At 44.6% G+C, this 14,613-nt stretch overlaps 1 protein-coding gene across 1 annotated transcript in view; it reads right to left on the bottom strand.

Annotated features, from left to right (window-relative positions):
* Positions 1-14,613, bottom strand: part of LOC307240293 (junctional adhesion molecule 3B-like) — a 37,948-nt gene that overhangs the window by 6,686 nt on the left and 16,649 nt on the right. The window contains exons 2-5 of the mRNA XM_080014032.1: positions 1,991-2,059; positions 1,761-1,874; positions 1,477-1,629; positions 642-844 (exon numbers count right to left, since the gene is read on the bottom strand). Of these exons, the coding sequence (XP_079870158.1) occupies positions 642-844; positions 1,477-1,629; positions 1,761-1,874; positions 1,991-2,059 (539 nt within the window). The remainder of the gene's footprint in view (positions 1-641; positions 845-1,476; positions 1,630-1,760; positions 1,875-1,990; positions 2,060-14,613) is intronic.

The raw sequence follows: 14,613 nt of genomic DNA, 5'->3' as shown, positions 1-14,613 counted from the left end.
ATCATGACGAAAATATTTCAAAGCCCATCGCGACATTTTGTTCTCTAAGCAATTTTTTTCAGAGAGGCAGGAAACTGGGGTTAGAGAGCGGGAGAGACATGCAGCAAATGAGCTCCGGCCGGATTTGAACCTGGGCCGGCGCAGGAGTTGTGCCAATATGGTACGTGCACTTGACTGGTTGAGCCACCAGCACACAGCACAAAAAAATAAATCAGACACCAGACCAGACTCTCCTCTCGTTAATAGAACCAGAACACAGACGTGATGTTCGGGTGAGACCGCACCGGGGCTCGCTTTAGAAGCGCCAGACGGGGCTGCGTGTTATGCACGTGACCGGCAGTGGGGTCAGGAGGGACACGGTGAGACGTCCCGGCGAGGCGGCTGACAGCGGAGTGGCTCTGGCGGGGCTGCGGAGCAACGGGGAACGGCGGAATGTGCAAATGAGGGCAGTGGATTCCCCTCATGGCTTAGGCCTTGTCGCACCATCAACTGTCTCCCCAAAATACCCGCACCCACCCCTGGGCGTCAGGCCACGATGGCCGCCGCCACGCCCTTGTCGCTCCAAACATGTCCTTGTCCACACAGAACCACACACACGCACACGCACACGCACACACACACACACACACACACACACTAACCAGCGTGCCCGTCTCTGCGTTGAGCATGTAGGTAGAGTTGAAGAACTTGGGGCTGGTCTTGGGGTCGTCCGGGATCTCCTCCTTGTTCCGGAACCACTGGTACTGGGACTTGGGGAACCCCTCTTCCTCCACGCAGCGCAGCTCCGCCGACTTGCCCACCGGCACCGATTTGGGGACGCTGCATTTGGGCACCACCGGCTTCACTGCCGCGACACACAGCACACGCCAGCGGTCACACCGACGGATTCTCTTCACGGTCGTATTTAAACATCTCTGACGCCGACCGCTCTGAATACCATCGCGGCAATTCTTATTTAAGATCGATTTGGGGTGGGGTTATTTTTTATTTATTAATGACCTTTCGCAGTCCGGAGGAACGGTAAACGCTAAAGAGATGGGCATGTGCTTTTTGGCCGGTGCCAAAGGCTGCCACCGAAACACGCGGAGCTTGCTTTCTTTAGCCCAGCAATTCAGAGCAGATGCAGTTTCAGAGCTTTCCTCTTATAGCCCAGAACACGCCTTTGCAGCTGGGCAGGTCTGGTCAACAACGCATCCTTGCACATATGCAAGGGTTAGTGTGACCTAAAATGAGGTCTCGGCTTACGGTTTCAGCCGAAGCGCGCCCGAGTGTGACACGCGCAGAAGGCTTTCACTTGTAACAAAACAGAGATTAAGTCTTTCTTTAATTGATGTACATTTAAACAAACAAAAAAAAAATAATAACATATTTCAAGATGAATATGACTAATTTGTCCGCGCCTCCACATCCACTACAGGCCTCGGAGCACGTTCATTTATAAATGGTTGAAAAAAAGAGCGCTATTAACAGAACTACCTCTTACAACAAGGCTGATCAGAATTTCGTCAAAGGTCTTCTGGTCGCTGGGCGCCGTCACCTCACAGCGGTAGTCCGCTGTGTCTGACCTCGTGGCGTTGGTGATGACTAAGGTGGCGGGTTCTCTGATCCGTGCTCTAGTCTCCAAATCCCCTACAGAAGCAAGAAAACATGATTCTTCTTTTTTTTTTTTTACCCCCCCTCCTGAAACACAAAGCTGGCCAATATCACACTGGCATCACAAAAACCTTTTGCGAGAGCTCTGCTCTTTTTTCGTACATTACCTGAAACTTTCTTGTCGAAGTACACATAACTGGGCTCCCCGTTTTGTATCTTCTTCCATTCGATCCTGGGGTTGTTCGTGGAGATGGACTCAATCAGGCAGGATAACTCAATGGCTGGAAGAGAGACAGCGGCATGAAGCAAATGACACAGGGGCTGTGAGAGAGACTCGCGCTGCGGGTTCTGGAGCTGCGTATCGCCGCCTGTTTTCACGTGTGTTTCTTGGGCTCACATTCAAACTCGTTGGTCCACGGCGACTGGTCGTTCGACTTCAACACCACCGCCAGCGCAGTGAAGCAGCCTGGAAGACAGACATGGAGGAGAAGCAACGAGAAACATGAGAAACACGAGGGACTCTCTGGAGCGTGAACTGCCGCGTAACAGTGATGATCTCACGCTCCGCGTGCAAAACACCAGCCAACGCCGTCTGACGTGCCGTGCTGCGACGGACTTCGGGATGTTCCTGACCCCCTCATTTGCTCGGCCCCCCCCGAATTTCACAAAAACTTTAGCGGCCCCTGAAAGTCAAAGCCCGCCCCCGCCCAACCACCCCGTCTCCTTGTCCCACATCAACCCGATCATCATTCTTTGCATCCCGTCGTCCTTCGGCCTCGCAGTGTTACCTTCCATTTTTAGTCTTCTTGGTCAGACTAGTTATGTGTGTGTGTGTGTGTGTGTGTGTGTGTGTGTGTGTGTGTGTGTGTGTGTGTGTGTTAAGGGGTGGGGGTGGTGTTTCTATGCACAGCAGATAATTGTGCAGAGAGGCATGTGACCTTTTCAGGGCAAGCTCACCATGCCAGTGGCTCAGCCAGCCTCTCGCTCTCCCTCCCTCTCTCCCTCCCTGGGCCTGACGTTGCAGCCCATGTGGGACTAATGGTGCAAGAACACCCTGGAATGAGCTGTCTTGCTCTGTGGCTGAGGGACAGGGCCGCGGGATTGGGCGCGCTTGCTGAATCATCTTGACAGCCCTTGGTCCACGCGCACGCACACGTGCGTGATTGTTATTTATTATTTTTAGTGATTGCGTGCTCTAAGGGAACACACACACACTTGCGATTTTTTTTTTTGTGTTTTTTGGTCAACTCCAAAACTTGCGACACAGCACGTAGTGTGTGAACAGCCAGTGGGCTATCATGATGTAACACTTGGGTCCCATGAGGTTACCAATTAGAGACTCCATGTTCCTAAGTGGCCCATATGTCGCACACCAGATGTCAATAGTAGACGAGTAGCCACTAGCCGGCCTGTAGTATCAGAGAACCAGAAGTAAAACATCAAACCCACAGACTTGGCAGCAGGACGGGCTGCACCACTGGATACCGGCCACTGTACAGATTGTGTGTGAGGTGACGTTAGAAGCTGGATAACTGATGCATGTTTTTATGTGACAGAGTGGAATGTGTGTGTCTGTGTGTGTGTGTGTGTGGGTACGCGTGTGCGCACACACACGTTCTGCTCAAAGTCACACAAAAACATGCAAGTGGGGGCCGGACTGCAAGCTTTCTTGAGCAGTTACCATGAATGGAAGGTCAGTTATCCAGCTTCTAACGTCACCTCACACACAGTCAGTCCTCACACACATTCTCTCCGTAATTTTGTGGGTAATATTGTCCCACATGAATGTGATCTCTAATGTAACATTATCTGAAAACAAACTGTGTACTGTATCGCCAAAGCGGAGCTTTGGGGGGGGGGGGGGCGAAGCCCGAGCCGCAGCTCAGCTGGAGCGCAGCGTGTGCGTTCTAATAATTTAAAGAAAAGGTGCGCTCCGGTTCAATAAAATATGATATATTTGACAATATGTCCACTTGAGTTGTCCACTTGAGAGGGCAGGACAGCGACCGGCAGCTTGTGAGAAGTGCAGGTACGTACTGGTATGACCTCCAAGAGTGGTTAACCTTATGGATATGATTTGGATTGTGATATCACAAATAAGATAATAATGTTAAATGGAACATGATGTTTTGACACGATAAATAGAATTAGGAAAAAAGTCAGATGAGAGAAGAACGTACAGAGTGGACACGGACGCAGTGGGCGGAGGAGAGACACACTTGCAGTGTGTTGAAAGGTTTGTCTCTCTTCAGTGAGCCGGATGATCCGGCTCATATGAAAAGAGCTGGCTCTTACCACTCCCAAGCATTTTTATTTTATCTATGAAATGTTATGAAATATTTTGTTTATATTAATTCCCCCGCAAAAATATGACATTATTTAAAATGATTATATGTGACTGGACTCAAAGTTACTTATTGAAAAACAAGTGTTTTTCTTTACAAACCAAGACTCGATAGGGTCAGTGCTGAAAAGAATACATTTCTAAATCGAATGGAATCGTGGATTAAGAGATACAGACTTCTCTACAAAAACGACTGTACCTCACTTCATTCTGAACCGATGTTCATATAATTTAGTTTGTTATAAACGTGAGGAATTGAACATGATACTGGTGACTGTTACTGGAAATAAATTCAGTTACTGGGGGCGAATCTAATCATATTTTTTCATTAACTACCATGTTTAAAACCATGTTTCACAATTGAGTATTGAATATTTTATATATTTTAAGATTTCATTTAAACATTGGACATGTTGAATGTTCCTTGCTTTAAGTGTTTTACAGAATAAATTGAAAGCAAAGTTATATTTGTCTCCCCCCCCCCCCCTTTTTTTTTGATTATCTGATTATCAAAATTATTAATTAAATTATCTGATCCGTGACTCAAAACCGTGATACGATCCAAACCGTGAGTTTTGTGATCCGTTGCACCCCTAGTCTGTACAGTGGCCCGTATCTAATGGTGCGGTTCATCTCGCTGCCAAGCCTGTGGGTCTGATGCTTGTCTCTCTGGTTCTATGATACTACAGGCCGGCTAGTGGCTACTCATCTACTATTGACATCTGGTGTGCGACATATGGGCCGCTTAGGGACGTGGAGTCTCTCTAATTGTTAACCTCATGGGACCCAAGTGTTTGACTACTGGTTGTGTACACATTACGAGCAGCGTTGGGTGCCTTTCGTAAAGTGCAGTTTTGAAGTTGACTAAAAACATAAAAAATTGCAGGTGTGAGCATTCCCTTCGTGCAAGAAGTCACCAAAATAAGAACAACCATTTCGGGTTTTTTTCGCGTGGGGGTTTCCCCAATCACTTATTAGCAGTAGTGTTATGCCTGACACTGATAGGCACGTCTAAACTGAGGTGTCTGTGTCATCCGAGGCCTTCACCAACTGTCATCTCTGAGCGCATTACCGTCTAGGTTCCATTACTGAAGTAGACGGGCTAAGCTGATTAGCTCCTGGTCTTGTTTGAGATCATTACAAGACCACAGATTGTTGTTACCGCGCCCAATGCTGGCATTACGGATACCACATGGAGCTCAGAACCGAGTCTCACAACAAGAGGCTTCAACTTGTGGGGTTCGTTTTTAGAGTGAAACGTGTGGGCAGGCGTGTATTTTAGAAAAGGGGCTCTCAGTAAGAAAGTTTCATATAATATGGGCCTATTATGCTGATATATTCTAATATGTGTGTTTAATTTCTACTATACTAAATCAAACAATAGAATAGCAGGGGTTTACAGTGGAGAATAGCAATTCTCCCAAACAAAAAAATATAAAAACACATGTCTGTATTTTGTGTAAGTGGTTTGTCACTAACAGTGTAGAGTCGTGGAACATTTGATCACACATATATGAAAAGACCTGCTTGTCAACAGCTTCTTAGTCAAACTAAATTCATCAGTCGACCTCATAGCTTGTGTACTTTTAGTGAGGTTGACAATGACCTGGTTTGTGCTCATGTGAGCTCATACTATAGAATATAACAGGCTACTATGGCCTGTAACATACCATGGTATTTTGATCAGTTGTGATGCCGCTACAAACCAAAACGGCATTTCATTTCATTTTCATTCAGCTCGGAGACGGCTATCCCATGTCCCTGTTGTCCTCCTTAACTCTAGGAGTATTAGGGCAGATTAGGTGCCTCAGCGTGCTCGACAAAGAGATAAAAAGCTTGAGTAGTCTGTCCTGGAAACGGCTTCCCAGGAAAGCACTTCAACCACACAGGAGAAGCGGACAATAAAGTTCATTTGCATCCAGACCCGGAAAAGCGGAATGATTGAAAGCCTAAACTAAAACACACTTTTTATGTTAGTACACCAAAGGGTGAGAAAGGTAAAAAAAAAAAGGTCTATATATATATTATTTGACCAGAGTCACTGGAATATTGGCCGCAGTTTGGGTTAGAGCTGACCGATATAGTGTTATATTATCAATATTGTGACATGAGTCTAGAGATCCTCTGCGATTCTGATTGTTGTAATACCGTGATAAGGTTAAATGTTATCTTTAGTTTTAGTTCGTCTTTAGTAGTCGAGCTGCAACTATTATTTTCATTATTGATTATTTTCTCAATTAATCGATTAGTTGTCTTGTTTTATCTGCAACCCAAAGATACTCAGTTTACTGTCATACAGGATTAAAGTAACAGAAAATATTCACATTTAAGAAGCTGGAATCAGAGAAATTGGAAATTTGCTTCAAAAGAATGACTCAAAACGATTTATCGATTATCAAAATAGTTGCAGATTAATTTAGTGGGTTGGCACTAATTTGTTGGCAACTAAACGATTAATCAACTAATTGTTGCAGCTGTTTAGTAGTATTAAGTTCATAGATTGTTCTACCGGCTATGTAATAATATCCACATTACTAATAATTGTTTCTTAAATATTTCTTGTGTGTAAATATATTATCAAGGCACATATCGTCATCCATCAAATATTGTCCTATTGATCGATATCAAGGTATTTGTCAAAAAAAAGTGTTCTTGACAGAGACAAACATGGTAAACAGATAAAACAGATAAACACAGATAAAACCTAATTATATTTACTAAAAGTAAAACTTCAGTAAATATAAATATTTAGGAAATAACAGCTTCTTTGCTAAATAGTTGGAGAAACATCAACACACATGCCTCTGACAACGCTCTTGTTACGGGAAAACAATAGCACACGAGTGGCACTACAGGGTCTGATGGAGACTCAGCAGGAAGTAGTGAATGTGTGCTGAGGGACGGGAGTTTTCCCAAACGTCCTGCACTCTGTCTATCAAGCATCCTCCCTTAATAACATTATACTCTTTTAACTGTCCGACGCACTTGTTTGTCTTGTTGTGTTTGTCTGTCGGATATTCCCTCTCGACAGTATTTAGCTCCGCGGTCCAGTCAGCGGCGCTTGGCAACGCTACGAATGTGTGCAACACACACACACACACACACACACACGTCACTTGTGTTAATGAGGAACATTTCTCCTTCTTCCCACAATCACACCACATGGCACTTCCCCACACACTGGGGTGTATTAGTTCTCAAGGCACGCAGGTACGCACTGACCTATATATTCCGTGTAATTCTCTCCCTCTCCCTCCTTGGCAAGACACAGCTGTGTGAGGTATGGCAATCTGCATCAAAGTATTTTTTTTTTTTTTTTTATCTTCCTTGGCCCCTCCTGACGGGCGCCGGGCTTTCCTTGCTAATCTTAATATACAGTAACGTGATGACGATTTTATGTTGATGAATAATACAGGAGGCAGGAGCAGGCAGGAATACATCTTGCTGCTTGCAGTGTCTTCTCTCCCTCTCTCCCGACCTGGTGGTTTGCGCTGGCTCATCTGCACGCTGCGCTGCCAGAACTCAGAGAGGTGAGGCCGATGTCATAAATAGAAAGGTTTCAATTAACCAACCTGCTTCGGTTCCCCGGGGAACAGCTCAGCCTCGTTCTCTACGTGTGATGTTCCCACGCCCCTTTGGAAGCCTTAGACATCAAAGATATGTTCATCCAGATCTGCTCACAGCCTGCCACTGCCACCGGTTGCTGCTTCGCAGCCCATTTCATGTGCGAGGCTGCTTGAGCGGCAGCGAGTTATTTATTGATCATGGTGAAAAGTAGGGCTTTCCGTAACTACGCATGCACCACTGTTCGCTCGACTATTCAACGCTATTTCTCAAGGTGACCCAATCACTCAAATAAATTCCCAAAAGGGCGAGGATTGCTGTCCATTTACGGACTAAGTAGTGCCGTCACCCGCTCTGCAGCTATGATTGGATGGGGCATCTTCATGCGCTCCCAGGCCGCCTCACGGTGGTGACTGTGTCAAACTGGACTCGGCCCCAGGGCCTCCCAGTATAACAGCTCTCCAGCTCGTCGGCAGCCCTGCCACATCTACCGTTAACCACTCCAAGGTCATGTCCTCTGAGTGATGTATTTTTTTTCCAAAGCTTATAAAAATGCCAGCAAGACAGAGTGCACGTCACATTTCCTATCCTTTATTAAAGAGCTGCAGTGGAGCCGGCCCTCATATGCGCCTTTGCAAAAGTGAAACACAGTGGCACGGGTTTAAGAACTTGCGCGTACGAAAAACACATTTGCATCTAAACACTCGGTTTAGGTGTTGCATACATATTCAATGCGTGTAGCTACAGTAACGCTGCATGCATTACTTGGCTTAGATGGCGGTTGTACCCATCATTACACTCCCACACGTTCTCCTGCTGTGAAGAGCGGAGAGGAAGCAACAATATGGCTGGCGGAGAGCGAGTCAAAGCTGTGAAGAAGGATGGAAGCGTGTTTGCAAACGAAGGAAAGTGAAAAGGGCAAATTGTGATATTTTATCAAGCAGATTAATGACAGCGGCAGGCATGCACAACTCATGTCCGAATTTTAACACGTTCCATTGGAAACGGTGTGTCAAATGTTGTGGCACGCACAATGATTTGACTGAACCCACTCAAAACTTTACAATTTGCCTCAAAGCATAAACGTATAATGTTGATGCTGTCTGATACCGTACCGTGGGCACCAGTGACTTACAGTTCACCCACAACAAACTTTAAACACGCTGTTTATGTTGAATTTTGTGTTTATGTATAATTTACGATATTATTCTTATTATTTTTTTCTTTAATTCAACAAACTGAAAAGCCCTTTATCATGACAGACTGACGTCAGCACTTGGAGAGCCAAACAGTCACACCAGATTCAAAGGCCTGCTGCCGTTCCCCAGCTCCTGCTGTGTTGAGAGGGCCAAGTGTCCAGCGGGGATTTCACTTGTATATCTCTTTAATGGCTTAAAGGGGGTTTGGGTTGAATTCACTCCACTGGAAGCACACAGAACATCTTCCAGGGCGTGCAAATGTTTATCTCCTCAAGTAAACTAGGTTACAGCTTTTGGCACGGCGCACTTGACCAATAAGTTGGTTTTTGGTCACAATGCACAAAGTTCAGCGTGAGCCCCGGGCAGAATGCGACCACGCGAGGACAGCGTGAAATCTTGTGTTTCACTTTAAGGGTCAAAAATGGATAAAAAAAAAAAAAACAACCCCAAACAAAACAAAAACAAAACAAACAAAAAAAACAAAACAATGCTTATACCTCTATTTTTAATTTTAGCTCACATTCACAGAAGTAAGTGGATGCAGTCATACTCTGGATAGTTCATGACTTGCAGCTTCAGAACATTGTTGTCAGAATGATGTAATCTGCCAGCCAATCATAATTAGGTGATGACTCTACATGAACTGAACCTTTGGACAGTTAACAAGTTATAATATACTGATTTCTTGGAAGCTCAAAATGAAATAATATATTGTTTACGTAAATCATTCCTTAAACATATTAAAAATAGGCCACAAAAAAACTCAAATGGCAAATACAAAACATTGTTAAAAGAATGCACTGAAATGAGATGGCATAAACCAGCAGTGGGCAAATATAGACATGGAGCAGCTGATTTTTTCGGGGGGTGGGGGGATGGGGGGCTGAAACACTCATGTCTTGCAAACCTTACCCCTTGGAGATGCTAATTTCCATTTGATGAAATTCTATGATGTCAGTTGGGACACAAAGCCTGACAAATTAATTCATAAGAGCATTCCATATTACCATAAGCTTCTTTCTGAGAGACGATTACAGCGAGATCCTAGACAAAGGATCCTCTGGTGCTCCAGTTCCCATAGCAATATTCGTGATATTTCCATAGTTACTGGATTCCCTGAGAGTCTCGGGCCCTTGCCCTCCCCCCTTCCGCGGGGCCAGAACTACTTAGTATATCACACCTGTTTGGTTTGCCCCGGGAGAAAGTGGCCAAAGTGACCCAGGAAGCCTCCCATGAAAGTAGCAACGCTGAAACACAACGACACTGAGGGAGAGCTTCTGGGACTGATCTGACGGGGAAAACGACCCCAGGTTGTATTGTCACAGCTGTGGCCGCCCAACTGTGTTGGAAACCCCCCTGCCCCTCGCTGCACGTTAATCTCCACCAGTCAACCTTGTTATCCCTGCTAGCTTCTATTTTTACCTTTCTGGTAAAAAGTGCCACTCTGCGGCTTAACGGGTGTACGGGACAAGGAGTGCTCGGGAAGATCTCTTAGGAGTGTTTGAGATTACCGTTGTGGATACATTCACGACTTAAAACCAGGTTTGCGGTTAGATTAATCTCTTGCCGAAACGACTAGGGAAATCACCTCCCATCGGCTCGACAAAATAATCTTTTTTTTTAATCTTCAAAAGTTAAAAAAAACTTTTGATTCCATACTTGTCCTGAGGATTTTGTTTTTAACTTGACCAGGTACTGGAAGGTCATATGCTAAAATACGTACAGAATGCAAGTTGAGTGATGGTATGGCTGGACAGAAGACCATCTAATCAAGTTTATTTCCAAACGAAGATTTCCTGAAAAGCCCTAGGCTTTATATTCTTTGTTTCCATAGTTTTTTATCTTCAATGTCTTCTATATCTAATTCAACACACTCTATTTTGACTCAGGTCATCACATCAGTAAACCTCAACATTCACTGCATCTGTCAGAATTGAAAGGGCTGCTGGGTTTTTCCAGAGGCGAAAGTCAAGAAGACCAGGTTACAGAACGATGAGCACCTTTCACAGTCTTCTCCCCCCTGCTGTTAAAACTATATATAGGGGCAGTTAGGGCAAAGATAAGGCAAGTTCTACAAAGCAAATACCTCAAGCACTTCTTCAGCTGCCAGGCACATGTCACCACGTTTGATCTTGAACAGGAACGGGGCCAGCTTATCAGTACGGGTGCAGCAAACTTCAAGAGTATGCAAAACATCCAGCTATATTAAACCTACATAAGTAGATGGATGAAATATTTCAGACCATAGCCACCTCATGGTCTGTTGTTTGCACAAAGTCACAGCCTGGTATATACTATCGTATTTGGGTCAGAGCATATTTACAGGCAAGGAAATAGAGTGGGTGGCAAATTGGCTTTTGATATTTTGAGGAAAACTGAGGTTATTAAGCAAATAGTTCATTTTCAATTTAAATAGTTTCATGTATATTTGCTTTTTCTGGTTAAAAAACCCCCAACATTTTAAGCTGGTGGCATTAATTCAACTACTATGCAGTAGGATGAAGTTCACCAGAGAGGTCAAACTAAAAGCAGCTAGAGAAGATGCATTACAGTCGTTTCTAGGCCTGTCGGACTTACAATCTCATATAATAACAATCCTATCTCTGTAATCGGCTGCACTTAGTGAGATTAGATCGTAGAGAAGTGTTGCGGAAGTTCCTCAAGCTAAGTTATCCAAATCACTGGCCAAATTCACAAGGCACCCGGTTAACTTGAATACTCATTGTCGCGTATGCTAACTTAGGCTCTTATTTTTTTTTATTTCACACATTGAGCCGACTCTATTCAACTATGCCTGACAAGATATTTTGGCTTGCTGTCACGATCCACTACATTTCCTTTCCGTCTTTTCCAGGTGGGCTCGAATGCAGATAACCTTTTTACCCACAAGCAGCCTTTGAGTATTCATTTATTCTACATTTCCACACGGGTCGTGCTGTGGGCCTTGATCCGCGATCTCAGCAAAGCCAGGCTGACCGATGCGTCTTCCCGCTGGTGAGACCCGGTGATATGGGAGGGGTCAAAGACCAGGACCGACCGAACGAATGGGAGACCGGAGGGGGCAGGGGAAAAGCTGATGGTGTCATCGAACGCCCGGGAACCTGTCACTTTGCATCAGCCTTAGTGTCTACATCCGGCCCGCTCTCTCTTTGTCCTCAAGCGAAGTTACAACTTACTCACAGGACTGGTAGGAAATAGAACTTTCAGTCTCCCACCTGACACACAAAGAGCCTCTACGCTGCCACATTCCAGTCCGCCATCAGCCCTGGAAGCCTTGAAACCGTATTGAAACCGGGCAAAATCCACAAAAAAGAAGAAGGAAAAAAAAATCCGCTCTTCAACTTAATTTCAAGTTGTGGAGAGTGTCCCAGACAAACCATTTGTGCGCGGGCAACCTTCAAACGCAAGGTCTATGTTGAGGTCCCCGTTACCGTCCAAAATGGGGACTAGCCAAAAGTTGTTGCTGACAATCAAGCATTTAAAAAGTAGTAATTTTCTCTGAATGGGCACTATTATCAGGTTTATTCATGGAGTCATGTGATCCATCTTGGCACCGGAACGATCAGATCCTGGTTGCCGCATAAAAATAGTACTGTTGTTTTGTGCCTGTTCACATGGTCCTAACCCTTGTGTGTGCCAATGGGGACCTTTGTTTTGTGGCACAGTTTCAGCCAGTAGGAGTGAATGAATGCTTCATTAAAGCAGGACAGTGGTTGATAGCTATTGTGTCAATGGAATAAAGGCATTCCACATTCAAAGTGGTAAAAGAGACCTCAATCTTACAATATACAAAAAACAAAACGGAACAAAGAGAATTCCTTTTGGAAAACATGCAGGGCCGTAGAATTTATTATTGTGATTGGGCTACAAACACACGAGATTCACCTGGTGTTGGTTATGCTGCTGTTATGTTACCTTTGTGATGGCATTAAATATATGTGTTTATGGACATAAAACATTAAAATCCCAACAATCTTGAGAATTCCTTGCAATATTTCATACTAAATACCGAACAACTAGATATGTCACAGTAGCAGTGTGTACCTCCTATGTGTTTTTTCTTCTTTTTTTTTAATCTACTTTAGGAAATACAGTACTTTAATCTAAATAACATCATAATCTATCCAGTACATAACTAATCCAAGTTTACAAAATAATGTGGGTAAAGCTCAAATGCTTGATATTATGGTCACTAGGGTTGGAATCGGCTCCCATTTGAATAAAGGAAAAGCACTACAGTATTATAGCGTCTCAGGTAAGGAGTGCAGCACTACATCTAGCTTGCCCTTTTTATTCTGGCAGCCAGCAAGGCCTTGACCACTTTCCCTGATGAAATAATCGCCGGCTGACTTATTCCTTGTCCACGGCCGGCCCCTTAAGAAGGATGCTGCGAACGCCTTGTCAAAACAGATTGAGGCATAAAGCCAAGCGGGTGAACAGGCCTCCCCTGGCGCCGCATCTATGTCATGCTAACAATCTGACATGCCACACATGTTGGACGTCCAAATGAATTGGGAGGCTCCATGGCGTCAGCTTAAAAGAGATCTAACCGAGGGGTGGGGGAGATTCAGCATTATTGCAACAGTTTTTCTGGCTGCAGCCAAACCCAAATCCTGCACTTGAAGTGGGGCTGCTCCGATGAAAATCTGTGTTAAATCGCAACACACTCTGTGCCAGAATTAGCTGCTCACCGCGCTCTGCACAGATGGCATCGCTGCAAATGCCTCACATTCTGGTCTAGGCAGACTGACCCCTTCCCTAATCCTAATTAGGAATGCAATTTCCACCCCTGTCTTTTCGAAGTGTGACGAAGACAAATGCTATTTTTTTTGTGGCCATGGCACTCCCTCGTTTGAAAAAAACAAAACAAACCAAAACAAAAAAAAACACATGGCGGCTGAGAGAGCGCTGATTTGTGAAGGCATTTTTTTTTTTCAATTGATCACTTGGGCTGGGCTTTAGAACCAATGATTGCTATTGTGCTCTAACCTATATTCCCTGCAAGTCAATAATAATACATGGTTGTAAATCCCTGGATAACAACATTCCACAGTCTATCTCTTATTCCCCGCACACTAAAAACCTCCTCCACCCAGTATAACACACACACACACACACACACACACACACACACACACACACACACACACAGACACACACACACACACACACACACACACACACACACACACACACACACACACACACACATACACACACACACACACACACACACACACACACACACACCCCTGATCCTACATGGTAATACTAACTCCTTTCCAAAACTTTCCATCATCATGCTGCATGTGATTATGCAACAAGTCCTCTACGATATGAAGTATCAAAATATACTCATACGACTACTGTGGAGGCCACTATATTAACTGGGACTTAAATGAGCGGCCAGCAGTCCCTTTACCTATTAATGCCCCGTTTGGCCACCACACTAACAAAAGGCAGTGGGACAAAGCTGCATCAGCCGGGAGAGAGATAAGCGGTCATTGTTGAGTTTGTGGCCAGTGAGTGTAGTCGACTATGATGAGCTAAGGCTCGTCTGACAGCCCAACAATACGGCAACAGGGAAGAGCAGAGACATGTTGACTTAGCGAGGCCAAAAGGCTTAATCTGCCTCACTTCCTGCATGGGCTAAGAATGCACACTTTGCGATTGAAAAAAAAAAAAAAAAAAAAAAGAACGAACACAAAAGGACATCCTTTGTGATGGTGCCTTTAGTAACACGCACACACACACTATTTCCATTCAACGTCACTGTTGTTTAAAAAAAAGAGTTAAGAAACTAAGTTTACCATTCAGCTAACCTGCACATCCCCGCAGTATAAACATGGTTGTTGTTTTTTTCCACATGCCTGCACTTGGCTTAATCTCGCTGCAGCTCAGCGTAACAGAACC

The sequence above is a fragment of the Zeus faber genome (assembly GCF_960531495.2).
Source record: "Zeus faber genome assembly, chromosome: 14".
Taxonomy (NCBI): domain Eukaryota; kingdom Metazoa; phylum Chordata; class Actinopteri; order Zeiformes; family Zeidae; genus Zeus; species Zeus faber.
The sequence above is the reverse complement of the archived record's forward strand: the minus strand, read 5'-3'. Positions and strand labels throughout refer to the sequence as shown.